Source organism: Cynoglossus semilaevis, chromosome 14 (genome assembly GCF_000523025.1).
Source record: "Cynoglossus semilaevis isolate Cse_v1.0 chromosome 14, Cse_v1.0, whole genome shotgun sequence".
Taxonomy (NCBI): domain Eukaryota; kingdom Metazoa; phylum Chordata; class Actinopteri; order Pleuronectiformes; family Cynoglossidae; genus Cynoglossus; species Cynoglossus semilaevis.
Genome location: NC_024320.1, coordinates 27,812,912 through 27,832,911, shown reverse-complemented (window position 1 = coordinate 27,832,911; position 20,000 = coordinate 27,812,912). Strand labels below are relative to the sequence as shown.

Below are 20,000 nucleotides of genomic sequence, written 5' to 3'. Positions count from 1 at the left end.
CTGACAAAAACACAGGCTCGCAGGAACGAACGTTAGCGGTGGCGACGTCTGAAACCCACAGTCATCTCCGAGGGTTCACTGGAGATGTGAACCTGTAAAACTGTTATGTGTCCTCGTAAGTGTCGATCCTTCCACTCAAGAGTTTTGTGTTTATGTGTGAGGCAGTGACAGATATAGACCCGGGTGAGAAAACAGAGGGAGAGGAGGGAGAGTGAGAAGCCCCCTTCATGCTGTTTGGCAATAATGACAGAGCCCGCATGGTGCCAATAGCAGGAGCCAGATGGTGCCCATCACAGTTGTGCCATGTCTTTACAGCAGGGTGGAGGGAAGGAGATCCAGAGTGGAGTGTGGATGTGGGAAGCGGAGCCTAATGTGGATGAAGTATCGTATAAATACTAATCAGGTTAGAAACACACCCACCGCTGAATTAGATCCCAAAGCTGTTCCGCCAGCTCCCACTCTCTCACAGCCACCTCTCTGCTTTGGCACTGAGCTAATGACATTATCAGTCATGATCAATAGATGAGATATTAAATGCTCTCCGCTACTGTAGGGAATAATTCCCCAGGTATCGGGAGTGGTAAATAAATAATTACCTAATGGCTTATGGATTAGTTATAAGCGTCATTTTTAGATTGTCAGTTTGTGAGAAATCACTTTGGCTCCTCCAGCATGAACGAGAGCATCTGAAATGAATTTCGGCGCGCCCTGGCGGCCCCCCCCCCCCCGTGTCTGGAGGCGAGTGTTTATCGTGGCTTCCAACTGCCACGGTGGCAAAATGAAAATCCTGCTGTAGACATGATTATTGTTCAAATGAGGATAATGATGCACTGTTTCACTCTGCCTCGAACCAAGAGTTGCACTGTTTTTAAACACAATGGATCGCATTCAAACAACAGTGGTGTCAGATGGAGGGAGGGGTGACGGGGGGCGGAGGGGGTTTAATTAACTGATACAAACTTGCTTCACTTTAGTTGCAACATTAGCAAGGTGCTGCTAAAGTTGGGGTGTGGTCATCAGACCCAGCAGTCAGTATACTGGGGGTCCGAATTTACGACGTTTTATGACGTCATTACCTGTGGATTTATTTAAAAAGTCTTCTTCCATCATTCTGGAACACAGCGTTAACACTCATGCGAATATGTCGTCACGTAGACGTTTCATTGGTTGTACGCCGTACACTGGGTTGCCCTTCATTATGGCTCACAGGCGTAAGATTTTTATTTTGTCCTAGATTATGATGCTAGCCCTGTGTTAGCGTAGGTGTGTGACATACGTGTTTACAGTTTGTGAGTTCTGATTCTGATGTAAATCTAGGACACACCAGGGCTGGATGTGTCTTTGCTACAATATATTATTAAGAAACAATATCAAGTTGTAAAAGTTCTGTGCAAAAGAATTATCATCCGTTTCCCCCTGCCTGATTTTAACTAGTTTAATATTAAATATAATAGGTAACTTATGAAATATCTAATACTTAACCTTAACTAACCCATCTTCAGGTCCCGACCCTGAGCTTGGCTTCAATCATGACATTATAAATGTCTAAAAACGATAATCCCCAAAATGTGAACGATATCACTGAAGGGAACACTTCTTTTTGTTATTATTATTTTTCACAACTTATAAACAAATTATTAGGAGACAATAAACATTTTATTTCAGAAATATCCTTAACTTTAAATGGTTTTCTAAATAAAAACAAAGATAACAAAGAGCAGTATTCTTCAGTCGTCCAGAATCTCTGGATTTCTCCACCTCTGGCCAGCGATGCTCCACGCAGCTCGTCTCAGCTCTTCATCTTCATTTCCTCATGACTCCAGCAGACTGAGGTGAAGCTCGACATAGAGAAACTCTGTGGACTACGGCGGCCGCAGTGCATTAGAATGCATTAGTGTGCTTTTATGAATTGATATGACAGACATAAAGATGGATGGATCCTAAAAGCTTGTTGTTCTTTCAAATGGCAAACTGCCATGGTGCTGTCACTCTTCCCTCCCTCTCGCCTCCTTCACTCATTCGTCAGGGCTTTCTGCTCCAGCAGCCATCACTCAATACATCAGTGGTGTTGAGGACAAATATGGAGACAGGCATCACCTCCTGTCTTTTATTTCACCTTAGCTCTGTCACCGTGCTGTTCGTTTGTCAAGACAGTGAGCTGCGCAAAATATGACAAAACTAACTCAGAAAAAGGGTACTATTTTTTTTTCCTCTTTTTTTTACCATTGATGATGAAACAAACACGCTGTACGTCAATGCCAAGGGAAATATCCTGGCATGACTTTTAGCACAGACTGGGTTAGCACACCTCAACCCATATGTTGCACTAAATTTAGACTCCAGCAGCCCCAGGAGGTTAGACAGTCAAATAAAGTCCAATTCACTGCTGTAAAATATTCAGCCTGTGTTAAAACAGACATAGAAATACACTGACTAGATTGGGACATGGACAATAGGTTCCATGGTCACTTTCAGATGCCCGTCCTGATGCAACACTACCTGTGATTTAAAGACCAGGTGGTATCAAACCCCAAACCCCCTGGAGGCAGGTGAAACACCTCACTCCTCACACCAGCCCCGTGACTTTTACGCTCCTACTCTATCAAAACCACAAATCCATTCTTTCAGCCAGTGTGAGGGGAAACTGCAGTCCTTAATAGTAGCCCTTGTGAATTTCCCCCAGTATGGGACAAATAAATGAGCTTTTTATGAATTCTAAGAAAACAAACACAAAAATGTGTTTTTGTAAACAGATGGATCTGATCACAGGAAGTCATTGAAAAAAAACAAAAGCAGTTCAAAACGTGCTGTAATCAGTGCTCCTCAAAAAACACCATATCATGAGTAAAACCTGGCTCGACTTCTACAACTCAAAATATTCATTTACACCTAACTGCACATCCAAATAACGTTGAGCGCTAATATAAAGGCACAGTTTTATACAGTAGTTCCAAAGACTGACGACTGACACAACACACACATGGCAAATCCAACATGGGATGTAAATAATGACACAATCTTAAGACAAAATAGACTTTAAAAAACCCTTCAGCTGAGTCTTTAACTCAGTCTTTCTACACCGGTGTCTACCTTAAAAACCTTCAGCTGAGTCTTTAACTCACCTGTGAGCCTGGACTCAGCCTCAGTCAAACAACAGCAATTTATTTATAGCTCATTCGGTCAATATTTATTTACCAGTGGATCCAGGCGAGCGTGTGTATTGACCGCCAGGAAGAACACACTGGGTCATCTCCTGACTCTTCACACTTTTCACTCAACCTAACAGGATGTCATTTTTGAGTCTATGTCTAACTCTGGAAGTGTTTGCTCGTGTGTTGTATATGATGCAGAAGGTGGAGAAAAAAAAATCTACAGATGAAGCAAACAGCAGGTTAAATCAAAGATTGAAGGAAGTTTATCAACAGAAATTTATATATACGCACAACTAAATTAAACTCTGATTCAAATATATTTATGTACATGTAATATATGTTTTACACAGAGAGGTCCTTATTACAGATAGTGAAAAGTGTTCTTTGTTGTTTAATGGCTTTGCAAATACTGCTATAGTGATCAAACTACCGTATTTCCCAGACTATAAGTCGCTATGAATATAAGTTGTGACTTACACTCAGGTGCGATTTATATATTGAAATATATAATTTCACACTCACAGCCGCTAGAGGGCACTCTAGGCTTGTGTACCAGTATCTGCTACTCCTGTACCACTGCAAATTTACATGTTCTTTATTTTCACACTGACGGCCGCTAGAGGGCACTCTAGCGGGCTGGTGCGACTTATACTCCAGAGTGACTTATAGTCCAGAAAACATGGTACATCACTGCAAATTGCACTCATTGTGGTTCACAAGTGCTGGAGGAATTCATGGTACATTTGTTAATGTGGTGAATCCGTTTAGCTCCAGACACTGGTTCATGTACATTTTGTGACGCTGTAGCTGTAGCTAATGTTGAGGTGGCCCGGCAGACTCTTCTGTTTGACACAGCATCGTATGTGGTAACAGCAAGTATTTTCTCTGGTTCCCTACCGTAAATAAAACACTAACGAGTGTGAAGTCACAGTGAGCAGCTTCTTGTCCCTCCCCAGTGTAGACACTGGATGATCAGCACTGGCAGCGGTGCTCGCGGCTGCTGCCTGGTTTCATTTATCTGCTTTGTAAAACATCCTCTGTACAAGGAGTTTGACACAGTAAACAAAGCACGGGGAGTTGCACCACAACAGCAGGTCAGATGGCCTGTTTGACGCTAATGCTGCTGGGTCTTTATGTATGTTTTCTTTAGTCTAGAGTCGCTTTTATTTCTTTATTCCCAGCCTCGGCTTCCTCCGTCATCAATCTGAACCTCCCTGGCTGTTTATTCAGCACAGTGTTTGAGGCAGAGGATTTGCTCTGATTTGCTCTAAAACCTCCCCTGTTCTCAGTCTTGTGTCTTCAGTCAAGAGCATTTTCTGGGTTTTATTCTTCCACATATGGAGAAAAACACAAAAGTGGGAGGGGCTGCATGTTCCTCTCATTTGGATTGGCTCTCTGAAAACAAAGCCTTAATGCAGGGGTGTCAAATTCAATCACTCAGGAGGCCAACATTTGAATCCCAGTCTAAGTTGTGAGTCGAACAGGATCAACATTTCTCAAACAGTCTAGTACTTATGCTTATACTGTAGAACCAGAAATCAAGAATTAGAACAGACCTGTTCCTCATTAAAATAAATAAATAAAAAAGAAGAAAGAAAAGTGTAAGAATATTGATACACAAAAAAAAAATGTAGAATTTGTCACAAAATAAAAATGTAGTTAAGGCTAACTGTACATTTGAATAGAATTGGAACCAGAGAAGTAACATTGTGAGTCACCTCCCACGCATATTAGTACTGAACATAAGACAACCAAACATCTGGTGGGTGGGCTGCAAAACAGTGATTACCAAACATATGCGAAACTCTGGTGGGTGGGCTGCAAAACAGTGACGCAATGGGCTGTATTTGGCCCACAGGCCTCGAGTTTGATACAGGCAGATAATAAGGTCAGATAATGAGGTCATTGAGAAGGTCACAATTGTAAATTCGATGAGTAGCTGCAATAAAAATGTAATTATTTCAAATGATTTATTCAGTTAAAGGATAACAATGTTAGATTGAGGACAGATATGGTGAAAGAGAATTTAACATTACATAAAGCCAAGGTTAAAAGCAGCCACAGCAGCTGTCTCTTTGTTTTGTCTGACAGGCTGCCAAGAATATTTGCTCGATTTCAAAGACCAACTGTGTTGCCTGAAAAAAAAAAAAGGGCCACATTTGTGTCCTTGAATTTGGAGTTTTACTACGATAAACTGTTGTCTCACTTCAAGCGGCGTGATAACGTAACGCGATCTGACTGCTGATGATGTGCGTTTAGGCTTTTAAGCTCCCGATCATCATCATAAATTATATCACATAGCCAGCCATGAAACGCATAAATGATGATGAAGATAATGATTTCCTGAGGTGTTAGTCACGCTCACACTCTCAGGGCTTTGTTCCTGACTTTCGCTGCACGGATACAAATGGTTGTAATTCTTCTTCGCCTCACCTTCCCAGGGCTTGTTGCAGACATCAATTGCTGTAGCCCGAGTCCACTATCTTGTTAGTGAAGCCTTCAGTACATCTTCAGGTTTGTGATGAGATTTCCTACAGATGTCTTTGAGCATGATGACTCGGGGTCTGGCTTCACAGGATTACTGATTTCACTGTTTTTCTCCGCAATAAAACTTCTTCTGGCAGCTCTGTGGCTGCAGCGGGGCCCACCCTCTGTCAGACAGACTCAGTTTGAGCTATAAGACCTAGAGAAAAAAAGACATCGCAGGCATCTGTCAATACACTGAACCTGATTACAACAAAACTGGACCAGAGACTGAGCCAGGACTGGCTGACTGATCAACTTTACGCTGGCTCTGCAGCACATGTTCAATATAATGAAATCCACTGTTAAAGTATGGCTACTGCTATCAAACGATTGAACATTATAAACGGATGGAAGATTATCACCGGGTCGCTGTGGATTAGTAGCAGTTAATCATGATTAATCGTGATTATAATTTATCATGATTACAATTGGTCATGATTAATCATCATCATAATTAGTAAAGAATAATCATGATAAATTGTGATCATATTAATCATGATTAATCACAATTAATCTCAATAATAATAATTAATAATTAGTAATAATTATTAATAAACGTAATAATTAGTCATGAGTAATGGTGATGAATCAAAGTAAATTAACATTCCCAGTAGATGTTTTTTTGCAGTTGATGGAACAGCAATTAATATAACAATATTTTTTTTTGCAGTTGATGGAACAACAATTAATATAACAATATGGCAAGAAAAATGTCAAATAATTGTTGGATATACAGCATCTGATTTATTTTAGAAAATATTTTACATGATTAATGTGTTCATTTTGACAGCCCTGATAATTCTTTTATAATATCTCATTAGCATAAAGTAGAGTCGGAGATCTGAGAATGTGCTTGATGTTTTCACCTCATCTGTCCGACACTCCGGGACAACGCTGCCGCTCCGTGTTCTTCCTCCCTCCTTCTCACTAAGCAGCCATGCGTTTATGAAAGGCTGTGTTTTAAAGATAGAGTTTGCCGCTGGTCATTTTTCAAAATTTGATGAGAGTGTGTGTGCTTGTGTGTGTCTGTGCTAATAGGGCAGTGGGTGCTCATGACCCAGAGCACAGATCCACAAACATTACTATTTAACAAGCCCGGGATGAAACTCAACAGTCAGACTTCCCTCTAATGTTCCTGAACCCTGCAGCTGGAGCTCTCTGGTCGTGCAGCAGGGGGTGCTGTAAATACCCCGAGAGTGCATGTTCTTCTTCTTCTAATTGCACTGCTGTGAAATTATATTATGTGTCTACAATATATCGCTGTATAGGTCAGTCTGTAAGTATACACTGCATGTTAGGGTTGTCACAGTATAAATATATTCATACAGAATCATTTGGTTTGGGTGAAATATACACAGGTACAGAACAGTAACCATGATAATGAGGAGAGAAAACAAATTCCTAACTTCCCCAGGTTCACAATTGGGACAGCAGCCAATGGCTGCTTCCGTAAGTCATTACATTGGCCCCAGCAATCATGACAATAGTTAGCCGTTAGCACAGAGTCTGTCTGTCTATCTGTCTGTCCGTCTGTCCGTCCGTCTGTCTGTCAGTCCGTCTGTCCGTCTGTCTGTCAGTCCGTCTGTCCGTCTGTCCGTCTGTCTGTCTGTCTGTCTGTCCATCTGTCTGTCTGTCCATCTGTCTGTCTGTCTGTCTATCTGTCTATCTGTCTATCTGTCTATCTGTCTATCTGTCTGTCTGTCCGTCCGCCCGTCTGTCTGTCTGTCCATCTGTCTGTCTGTCTATCTATCTGTCTGTCTGTCCGTCCGCCCGTCTGTCTGTCTGTCCGTCCGTCTGTCTGTCCGTCCGTCTGTCTGTCAGTCCGTCTGTCCGTCCGTCCGTCCATCAATCTATCCATCTATCATCTATCATCTATCCATCCATCTATCATTCTATCCCTCCATCCATCATCCATCATCTATCCCTCCATCCATCTATCCCTCCATCCATCCCTCCATCCCTCATCCATCATCTATCCATCCATCTATCCATCCATCTATCATTCTATCCCTCCATCCATCCCTCCCTCAATCCATTTATCCATCCATCCATCGATCTATCTATCTATCTTTCTATCTATCTATCCATCCCTCCATCCATCCGTCCATCTATCTATCCATCTGTCTATCCGTCCATCCATCCATCCGTCCCGCCATCCATCCATCCGTACTATGGTTTATTTCCTGACCCAGTGAGTCCATCCATCCATCCATCCATCCATGAGGTCATTAGGAATGGAGTTGATGAGTATTATCAATAATGGAATCTGATTTGGAAAATTCTTATCAAATCCCACCCTAATTGCAACATGTGTCATTATACACACAATTAACTGATGAGTGATGTAACTAGACAACAAGTCAGAGAGCACGTCCAACTGGTCATGTGCTCTGTGACCCTGGTGGATTTAATGAAGAACTGCATTTCTCAACTTCAGGTCTGTGGCTGTTTGTAATCAAACAATCCACATCAAAAGTAAAAAAATGAAAAGTTTTAAGACTGGGGCGGTAACCATTCCAAGCACATACCTGCTTAGACTCAGCATGTGTTTGTACCAGCAGGAGGTTTCATTACTTGATTAAACTCCAAACAGAGTCTCACACAGTTACTGCTCGACCAGGGATCAATACCTGATCAGTGCTGCACCCGCGTCTGGAATCCAGGCAGATATTCAAACTATGGATTTATAAGTCTTACACACAATCGAGGAGAGCAAAACAGAGTGTGTGTGTGTGTGCGTTTGAATCCATCTTTGAGCTGGGTCGTTTGTCTCTTTCTTTTACATGATAAACTGCTCAATATCACACGGCCACAAATCACACCTGGCTGTTTACAACCCACAGCTTCCCAAATCAGGGCAATCTGTATGTTAATGCCGGTATCACAGAGAGATTTGTCAAACCACAGCGCAGTATGGAATACTCAGTGACAGCTGAGCAGCTGGCTGGACCGTCTCAGGATAAAGTCCAGAGAGACTGGAACACCTGAGGGGGCAGTTTGTTCTCCACTGCAGATATAGAGGTTGTTGTTGATGGTGTTATTGTTGGTGTGTGTTTGTGTATTGATGCGTGCGGATGTTGAAAGGTCCGTGTTTAGAGTTGATGCAAAAGTGTCTATAAATGTGTGTGCAAACATGCACATTCATCTCTTGTATTGTGTGCAGGCTAATGTAAGCACAGTGTGGCTGCGGTCCCTCATCACAGCTGAATCACAGAACTCTCCACACAGACCGGCTGCTCCTGCACTGCCTACTGAAATGAAAGATGGCTCTTTCCTTGAAGGATATGCATCCTAAAGCTGGGGGAAATTGGAAAGATATTTCGTCTTGATTGCCTTTGCTCTTCCGTGTTGCTGCTGAAATTCTCACCTCTGCCACACGGCTGAAGCACAGCGACTGGGCACAGTCTCAGTGTAAAAAATGATAAACGAATTTGTCGGACCCAGACAGAAACATTCCACCTTAAATGACTTTTAAACACTCTAAGTTTCTGTGTTGTGACCCTGGAACTGACATGGATTTTAAATAATTATGAATCAAAAAGGGAATTTGTGAAAAAGATCTCAGGTTTCATGCGTGTTCTACATAAAATGACCCAGAAGCACTTGCTGAGTCAGTGCCCACAAATGGACTCGGCAAGTGCGTTTGGATTATGTCACAGTGTCCCCAACTGAAGTGACTAAAAAAGAAATCCACACTAGATCTCTGGAGAATGAACGTGAGCACAGAACAGAAATCCACAGTAGATCTCTGGAGAATGGACGTGAGCACAGAACATGTGGCGGGAACTTCTCGATCACGTCCGCTTGACATTAACACAGACTCACGGTCACTCTTTCAAATGACAGGACGTAGATGGAACATAGGATTAGATTAAAGTCAAGCCAAGGTTCAACTCTGGTGTTAATTTCTGGAGTACGAACAAGGCATACGGACGATTTCTTCGCTTTGTTTCTACACTGTGCAAAAATAGACAAAATAAAATGAAAAATTGAAGATGGAGGAATAAGGGCACAGAGTATGATATATGTACAGTACAAGGATGAATATAAATATACAGCTGAATAAAGTAAGAGGTAGACAGCAGCATGAACAGGGACAGGTACTAGATACAGCTGAATAAAGTAAGAGGTAGACTGGATTTAGCAGCATGAACAGGGACAGGTATTATATATACTATATATACACAAATAAAGAGGAAAAAGTTAACATTAAAAGTTATTTTAATGTGTATTTTTTTTATCATACAGTATGTAATTTAGTCCTAAAAGCAATTCCTTAAATACATTTCAAAACAATGAGGATTAAGTTTAGAAAAAATTAAAAATGGGATTTTTTTTCAATATATTCTTGGATGTTATATATGTTGTTCTTTTTTATTTCTACATAGATATTTCCATATTATTTTATTTTTTTTATCCTTTTTGAGCATTTTGTTTCTGCTGGTTCTGTAAAAATAATACATAGATTCATCAATTACAAAAACTATTGATGATTTATTTTACTCAAATGAATCGGATCTGAAACACCCAGCAGTCGTATTGGTGAAGTGTAACTGAAGCTGAGCAACAGAGTTCAGCTTTGAGTGTTGTAGCGAGTGTAACAGTGAAATGGGAGAATGTGGAGAAATAACAGGACAGAGGGGGAGCAGCAGGGAAAACTAAGTTAGCTTCACAGCTTCTTGCCTGCCACAGTTTGTGAGCTCAGCGTGCAGATAATTAAGGTTGAGAGTGGACAGCTTCCACTGAGCCACTGTGTCTTGATCACAGAGCCGTGGACCAGGCCAACACCGCAGACACGAGGAGAGAGTCACGGGGGAGATCTGCGGGAGCTGAGCTTGGTGGCAAAAACCGGGGGAATGGAGCTCTGTTTTTACACCACTTATATCTGGGGGAGGAACGCAGAGACAGACTGGGTACTGACTAGTGCCTCATTTGACACCGCGCTGGAAGTTTGTTTGTGAGCCGTGAAGTGGTCCCTGAAGCATCAAAGTGGTTTGGGTGATGTGGCTGTTTTTCCAACCTGCTGTAAATACAGACGAAAACATAAAAAGAAAACCCTCTCCACTGCTCTTTAGCACCTTCAATTTTTAAAATTCTGTGTGTTCCTGCTGCCCACACTCATTTATTTTAATTTAATATATTTATTCAATTTTTCACACTCCAATACCAGCAAACAGACTGAAGTGGCTGAGGGAGTGGGAGATCTGGAACCAGATGGATCGGACTCTCCGCCACCTCCGCCTCTCTCGACTAAAAACTGCAGCTGCTGTTGAACTTGGTCCTCTTTCTTTATAGGTCTTCTAGCTATAAGGTTCAGGGATAGGGTCATGGTTAGGGATGGGGTCCCAGCAGGTTTGCTCCATAACGCCCTGATTCTATGGCTTGTGTGAATGAGAGTGGTCTTCCCTGCTACGGCGTGGCCACAAGCGCGCTGAAGTACGTCTCTATTGCCTCCGCAAAAATCTTGGCATGTGTGCAGCACGATTGACCGCCTCACACAGTCAATAAATCCCGACACCGGTGAGGGCTGACGCTGTTGTAGAAGGTTAACAAAGAAGAAAACAGTCACTGCAGCCGTGTTTCTACATTCTTGATTCCACTGCTTTAACCCACGTATAAACAACAGTCATTGACGTTTGTGTCGGAGGCGATCGGGCTTCGGCTTCACTTGCCTTTGGGGTTAAGTGAGTGTGGGCCAGCGCGGGGTACGGAACAACTGGTACTAGTGTCTGTGCACACACACTGAGGGTTACCTCAAACCTAAGAGATCTGAGCAGAATTATTAAGTTTCTATAACTGAGCTGGCAGCTAAGGGGTTAATGGATACAAGGCCTCGGAAACTCTGGTGTCAGTGGTTAAAGTCATGGGGAAGATCCTAAGTCAGGACTTGTAAAATGATTATTCACACAGTAGCTATGGATTAATCAAGATTAATCGAGATAGATCAACATTCCTGATCATGATTGAAATCTTTTTTTTTTCAGCAAGGTTTAGTAAAAACATTTGCTCTGCAGAAACAAAAGGAAATACTAAAAATGATTATGCCGTATTATTAGATGAAGCTGTTCTCTGCTGTGGATCTCACCCGACCTGGAGCTGCTGACATCAGTAAATCACTGAGCAAATATTGTCTTTTATTCCGTTTTTGCAGATGCGACTGTTTATTATTGCTTGCCTTTACCTTTAGCCTCTGCAGAGGTGCATCAGAGTTCACATCTCATTTCAGCAGCACAGCTCCTCAGCTATATACTGTCATGTGACTGACAGTGCACCTTGCTGACTCTTCGTTTGGTGAGTCCTGGGATCCCTCCCAGTGAGGCAGAATTTCTGTGGCGCTCAGCATTTCTGCACTAGGTTCCGTTTGTCAACAGCGTCATTATTGCCTAGAATAAAGTGGTTCCTGATGTGGGGCATTTACTGCTTCTTTCTGATGATCTTCATTCTGGTTTTTGGCTTTTTCCTGCTAGGAATATGTTTTTTTTTTTGTTGTAATGTTTGTTTTTGCATTTTTGTAGCTGTCATCAGCAACTGTAATAATCTCTAACAAAGCATTCTGAACCATTAAATAAAGAGCGGCTACTGACTAAAGAGATCTATATTTCTCCGGGAGCTGGTGGAGACCAAACGCAGAGAAGTGAATGATAGAGCTTTGATTTACACAGTGACAAGAAACGCATTTGACTGAGTTGATTACTCAATTAATGTTCTCTATGTTCACAAATTTTATGAGAAACATGCAGGTAAAGATACAATTTTAAAAAATTCTTTTACAAATAATTTTCATCAAAGATTCTTAGTTTTTGATCAAAAGTGACATGGAAAACTAACATTTTGACATAAAACTTTATACAAAAAAATTTATAAAAATGTTCTCTACGTGCATTAATTTTATGAGAAACATGCAGGTAAAGATACAATTTTAAAAAATTCTTTTACAAATAATTTTCATCAAAGTTTCTTAGTTTTTGACCAAAAATGACATGAAAAACTGACATTTTGACATAAAACTTTCAACAGAAAAATTTGTAAAAATGTTCTCTATGTTCACAAATTTTATGAGAAACATGCAGGCAAACATACATTTTTTAAAACTAAAATTACAAAACTTTTCAATTTAATTTTTGAAAACCTTCTCTCCAGCATACAGTGATTAGACACTAATACAGCACTGCTGGATTTTATTTGTCCAGGGGTAGAGTGAAGTGGTCCACATGTGGTTCAGATGTGTCTTAAACAGAAATGAGATGTTTCTGGGAGATAAACTCTGCGGTGCTCGTGGACCTGCATTATATGGAAATGATCAAACAGAAATGGAGTTTTTTCACTGTCCACCTGCCTGCTTCACTTGAAGAGCTGCCAAAAGTCTCTCCACCTCTCACTTATTAAACCACTTTATACCCGATCAATATGAAACTGACTCTAATATTAATCATCCTGTCTTTAAACCACATACGCCCTTGGTCATCTCCATCTCCATCGTCACTCTTAAAACTGTACGTCTGATGCTACAGGCTGTAGTGAGATAAGGGTTTCAACAGGTTAGCTTTGGATTCATTCATTGTGACTCATTAACCATGACTAACTGTGGGATTCATTCATTGTGACTCATTAACCACCAATGACTAACTGTCATGCAGTTAAGCTTGACTAATCGAGATAAATCAACATTCCTGAAAATAATAAAAACAAAAACCAAAACATAAAGCAAAATATAAAATCTGTACGTGTACTGCTTGGGTATAAAGACACAACATATTAGCTAAATGTGTGTGTTACACCCTTTTTGTCACTAATCCAAATGATGTATTTTTAATATGGAAAATGTCCAGAAACATACAAAAGTATAAGAGATACGTTCAACTTCTATACTATCCTGTTTTACCCCATATTGTTGATGTAAACTTAGTATATTAGTATAATCATTGGCTGTATAGACGTTCCTGCAGTTTTCTCCTGTTAAATGTTTTCTTCAAGAGGATGATTCATGTTCCATTGAGACAAATGTGTTATGTGAACTTTTTGAGATTCAGTCTGCATCAAAAGTTGCCCATTCTCTTCGTGGTTGTTTACTTTAAGGTTTCCACAGGCGACATCTCACTATATCTCTTGTCTTGTCCGCTGTTTCTCATTTCGTCTTTCACAACATCTGTAGTCCCCTCTGGGGTCTTCCTCTTTGCCTCCACTATCTCTTCTCGCCTTATCTCCAGAGTTGTTAAACCGTAGCTGTCACCTCTGTACGCTCGGTTTGACTGTCGGTGATTCTGATCACCCCATTATAAAATCTCAGCGTCTTCAAGTGTGTCACATCCAGCATTGTCACTGTATCAAAGGCCAACATTAAAGCCGGTCTCACTACTGCTCTGTTAGCATTCCACAAAGAACCTTCTTTCCCATCGTGCTCATTCCTTCTGTCTGGTTCTGTCTCAACTGACCATTATTTGTTTTGTCTGACCATATACCACACTGTCATCTGCAAACATTATTTTCCACAGAGACTCATCTGATCTCCTTTTCAATTTTTCCATTAATATATGGAAATAGGAACATACTGTATTTCTAATGTTACTCCCCGTTTTACTCCTTAGATTGCACCACACTCACATACATTTCAGCCACTCCTGATTTCTTGAACAGTAACAGTTCTTTTCCTGGAACTTCAGTGTAGTTTGTTTATATATTGGCAAATCAGCTTTTTTCGCCAGATTTTCTCACATAAACATCTGTTGTTGTTTTTTTGAAGTAAGTTGTTAATTGTTTCAGAATTTTGCAACTTTTTACTGTGTTTATTTAAAAAAAAAATCTTTGCAGTTTGTTACACACTTAACACTGTTCCTCCATCTCTTCCTCTCTACCAGTGTAGAACATGACTTTCGGCTGCAGGAAGGCCAGGTCGTACGCACATGGAAGGTGGGCGACCCCCCCGAGGGCTCACCGCAGCCCTCCACTCCCCAGTCCACCACACCCGTTGAACAGGATTCCCCGGAGTCAGTGCGGCCGCCTGCCACCAACAAGAAGAACAGGAAGAAGTGCTTCTGGTTCCTCTGATTCCTGGAGGATGAGGCTGAATAAATCTGAGTACTGTAACGCACTGCATACCCTTCACATAAAAAACAACAACAACAAAATATCCTACCTATGGTGGTTTTATAGAAAACCAAGCATGGAATGAACTGAAGAAATCGAATTCTAGCAACAAAAAAAAAAAGAGAAAAAAAAAAAGAAAACTGTGGGAGGGGACGGAAATAACAGGGACTGTGTCGGAGTGTTAGCTGCTGCTGGTGGAGTTGATGAAAAAGGTTTAACTGGAGTGCAAATGTTTTAGCTGCTCATAATATGCCTCTTCAGCACATGCAGCAGGTTTGATGCCGGTGCAGACTCGCAAAAGTGCTGCAGTCAAAGAAAGGCAGGAGTTCAGTCCACGATATGAATCACGATTAAGAAGCAATTAGGAGATATGAAGAGAATATATTGGAGGAGTTACGGGCAAGGTGCATACTAGAACAGACGATCCAGTGGTGGTAGAGAAAAGAGTATATTTATATGGAAAAAAATAAAATGAAGAGAAAATATAGACGGAGAGGGAAAATGACTGAGGACGGCTCTGTCGCCATCATTGGACTTCATCATCAGTCAGAACACCAGCTTTTATATCCAGAGACATTTAAAAAGAATTATTATGAACTGTATTTAAAACTTTTAATATGCTACACCAGACAAAGATCTGTAACACATGTCAACAATCACACACAGGCTCACGCACACACACACAGATACATTTATACATACAACACATACAGTATATTCAATGGGAAAAATGGGTGAACTGAGTGCTGTATATACCAGAGCTATTCTGCTTGGATGCTTTATTTAAGATATGGATTACTGCTCTATAAAAGTATTTTACCACATCTGAACGGTGTCTGTTCTTATTCTGGATCCAGTGTGTTCTGTGCCAATGTTTGTGGTCACATAAATAAAATATAATTCTAAATCTTTCTAAGGTTCTGTCAAACCACATTTTTAATCTGATTAATCACAGGATAGCTGTAAATTAGCCGGGATTAATCGATATGTATAATATTTTCAATTAATTGCAATTGGTTGATTAATTTTTACTTGTAAGAAATGGTGATCATGATTAATCCGGACAAATCTACATTCCTAAATATAGGCAGGTAAATGTATGAGTTTCACACCTGTTTTTATTTGTGGCTAATCTGAATGACAGAATTATTCATATGAAAAAATGTCAAGAAAATTAACCATATTTCTGAGTTCATCTTAATTTAGCTTGGTGGAGTTTAGTCGTTACACTGCATCTCCACAAATACATACATAAACAGTGGGTTTAAAGGACGACACGTGTATTTATGTACTGTGTATTAAAGTGATGCTAATCACTGGATGGACGGTATGTAAAGAGCAGAACATACTGTGTATACGTTGTGATGAGTTAACATTTTAAGTCTGATTAATTTCGCTTAACGTGTTCATTTTGACAGCCATCGTTTCTTTCTAATATGAAAACAGGAAATATCACCCAGCTGTTGGCTACACCAGTAAGGTACCGTTACGTCAATTCTGGACTTGGGTCCGAAAGGTTTCAGGTTTGAGTCCACCAGCTGCCAAGTTACCACTGAGGTGCTCTGAGCGTTCACTCCACTGTTCACTGTGGTGATGGGTTAAAAACAGAGGTCACATTTGGGGGTGTGCAGTGGAGAACAATGACAAGGAGTTCACTTTCCTTTCCTTTATTGATTGTCAGTTTCTACAAATCAAAACGCTGTCCCGACTGAATGCAGGTAACAGGCGTCTGTGTGACCTCAGATGGCAGCTACCACAGCCCACTTTCCTGGACACTCCACTACCAGTCTCAGGAAATTGAGCCTCAGCTGTTTGATGGCAGTGAGTACATCCAAATATTACTTCTTAGTAATTCATGACACACTTAGGCCAGAGCCTCTTTGAGGCTCTGGAGTGACATGAGGGACCATGGCCTCATTTATTTCAAACTTGAGTTGAAAGGGTTCACACTACGTTTTTTTTTCTCGCCTTCTTGTTTACATGTGTGCTGCCAGTTCTTCTGCTGTCCTTCAAATGAAAGCAAATGGAAAGTATATCGCCTTTTCCTGTTGGACATGACATGAGTGCAGAAACTGGTAAGTCAAAAAGTCCTAAGACAAATTTATTTGATGAAGAATTGAATTATTGCTTCACTGATTTTCTATATATGGCTTAACTTCTGTGGTATTTCTGGGCTAAAGTGGTATTTCCATCAACAAAATGCTTAAAAATAGTTGTCAGGTGTGGTGTCTTTTACACCAGGAAACAATCTACGCATTGCCTTGTCTGTAGATTTGTATGGATTGAAAATAATGTCACAGTTTTGGAAACGAAGGATGAATGACTCTACGTCCAAATCTGTTGATAACATCACAAAATGTCAACATGTTTGTTTTTTGTTTGTTTGTTTGTTTTGTCATTTTAACATTTGACAAAGATATAACCATCAAACCTGAGGATCATGACTCAGCATGTTTTAGTGTGAAGAAACGCAGTCCTTTTACAACTACATATTGAAATACATCAGAGTTCTCCTCTGACGTTCATGGTTGTTTTAACTTTTAGCTCCTGTAGTGCATCATCCAGGTGTAGAAGTCGAAACGCCCCCTGCTGCTTTTTGCACAAACGAGCAACACACTCTCACATAAACTGAGTGACACGTACTCTACCAACTGCACGGATACAAACACAAAATCAGAGCTAACATATTGTTCTTCCAACAACATAATGCACTGCATCTGCATCTCCCTGCAGTTGTTTCTCTCTCTCTCTCTCTCTCTCTCTCTCTCTGTGAGAGGAGTGTAGAGTTGTCACTCATTAATCTGCTACAGCACAGCCAGTAATCCTGATGACAGAGCAGAGTGGGTTTACAGAGAACAGAGAAGATGTGAGCCCAGCCTGAAGTGGGGAACAAAGGAGCCAGAGAGAAAGGTTTTCCTATCTTTAAAGAGAAAGGAAGTGGGTTTGACTCAGCGTGTGTGTGTGTGTGTGTGTGAGGATTGTGAAGTAAGCCAGGTAACGATTCTGTCAGCAGTACTGCAGTACAATTCGAGCAGGAACGCTAGCACGCACAAACGGGAGTAGAGCTTTAGCGTGTCACATGACACATGGGCTAAATGGACTCTGATCCTGGCTGGACATTAAAGAGCTCAACAGAAACACAGAGGCTTGTAGAGAAGGAGGTCTCTTTAAAGACGCATTAAGGGGCAAACTGTGTCCATGCGACTCAGCGCGACATCAGTCTGCGGAGGAGAAAGAAATAACTATGTCTCGAGGCATCGACAAGCATGGATAATGGGCATGTGAAAATAACTACAGAAGCAGAAAGACACAAACAGAACAGGTCTCTGAGCCGAGCCTGCTGCAGGAACATTAGGTCTCACTTTACCACAACAGAAAGAGGTGGACAGTCAGGGTCAGAGGTGATGGAGACGCTCACGAGTGTTTACTGACTGACTGCACATTCATATAGTTCAAAATTCATAAAATATATGTTCATATTGGTTTAATAAAGATGCTAACAAATTAGCCTTTAATTTAGAAACGGTAGCCTATCTTCACAATTTAGAATGTCCTCGCTCTGATTTATAGAAAAAATAAACTAAAGCCACATTATGGCAAGTTTTTATTTTTATCTATTTTTTTTTTCTTTGAAGCCACTGCTGTTTTATTCCGACTTAAATTTTATTTTTTTGGCTACTTCTTTAGCTGCTCCCCAGCTAACATTTAAGCTGTTTTTACACTAATACGGTTGGTTTGAACCATTTTGGTATTCTATTTATTTATTTATTTATTTTTAAACGTTTGCTGCTTAGCTAACGTTTACCTGATGTATTTGTTATAACTTTTGATAAGAGTTTGGATTTGGGCCAGCTGTCTCAAACTTCTGGCCAGTGGGCCAAATGTGCCCCTCAAACCACCCACATGTGGCCCACAACTAGGTGTTAGTATAATGTAAACGGCCCCAACTGTTAGTCCTTTAATCATAATTCTTTATAAAAGCTAGCATGTTTACGTCTTTAATCGAACTAGTTCCCAATTTTGACAGGCACAAAAGTTGTTGCACACTGAAAAATGGTGTGAAAATTCAGCGTCATTGTATGCCATTCTGTGCCATCCATCTTATGTGGCCCACTTTTAAACAAGGTTCTTTCTTAACAAAGCGTTAAAGGAAATCTCTGTGAGAATAGTTCATACCAGTAGATTTAAAGGAGTCAGGGGGAAACGTATCAGCCATGTCATCCAGCAGCGCCGACCAGATCTGATGCTATCTGATTCACCAGAAACGTTTGTGTGTGTGTGTGTCTGTGTGTGTGTGTGTGTGTCCACTGAAAATAGTAGTAAATAATAAATTAAAAGCTACCCATTTGTAGACGGACTGCCAAGTTTCTCAGCCAACTGCCAAAGCAGCAGATTGGTTTAATAAAATATGAGCTAAATTCTCCCCTGCCACTTCTGTCACAGATGAGAAAAGGCCTGACGAGATGCAAATACATTGTGGCCAAGCTGAGAAGTAAAGAGAAATGCCGTAGACCTGTGGCTCCAGCTGAGTGGATGAGGATCTGAAGTCGTGAAGCATAGGAGGGTTGAAAAGTTCAATGAGCTGCACGCTGGTTTAGTTTCTGATTAGTTTTAGATAAAGGGATTCTGGAGAAAGCTTCAGAGTCGGGAGGACAATAAATGGTTTATGCCAAGACTGAGACAAAACATAGATTACATGTCATTGGTATGATGTATAATGTAGAACATACAGTAACCTCCACATTACTTAGCTGTAAATGACAAGAATTGGGTTCAAATTTACTGTGAATATATGTGTAAATCACAAGAAGCTAGTTCAAATGTATTATAATTATAGAGAGAATACAGTTGTAAATGACAAGCATAGTTGTAGATTATGAGACTACAATTGTATATTAGGAGAATATCGTTGTAAATCCTAAGAATATAGTTGTAAATTATGAGAATATAATTGTATGTTAGGAAAATATAGTTGTAAATTACAAAATATAGCTGTAAATTATAGGAATATAATTGTAAATAATGATAATATAGTCATAAATCATATGAATATAGTTGTAAATTACAAAAATATAGCTGTAAATTATAGGAATATAATTGTAAATAATGATAATATAGTCATAAATTATATGAATATAGTTGTAAATTACAAAAATATAGCTGTAAATTATAGGAATATAATTGTAAATAATGATAATATAGTCATAAATCATATGAATATAGTTGTAAATTACAAAA

At 40.3% G+C, this 20,000-nt stretch overlaps 1 protein-coding gene across 4 annotated transcripts in view; it reads left to right on the top strand.

Annotated features, from left to right (window-relative positions):
* Positions 1-15,586, top strand: part of LOC103390427 (proline-rich protein 36-like) — a 53,834-nt gene extending 38,248 nt beyond the window's left edge. For 3 of the 4 annotated variants that reach the window (XM_025062300.1, XM_008326280.3, XM_017038798.2), the window contains one exon: positions 14,534-15,586. In XM_025062300.1, coding sequence (XP_024918068.1) covers positions 14,534-14,723 — 190 coding nt within the window. In that variant the 3' untranslated portion in view covers positions 14,724-15,586. Of the gene's footprint in view, positions 1-8,841; positions 9,368-14,533 lie in introns of those variants that run through there. The other variant, XM_025062301.1, reaches the window with a different exon arrangement.
* The last annotated feature ends 4,414 nt before the right edge of the window (positions 15,587-20,000 follow it).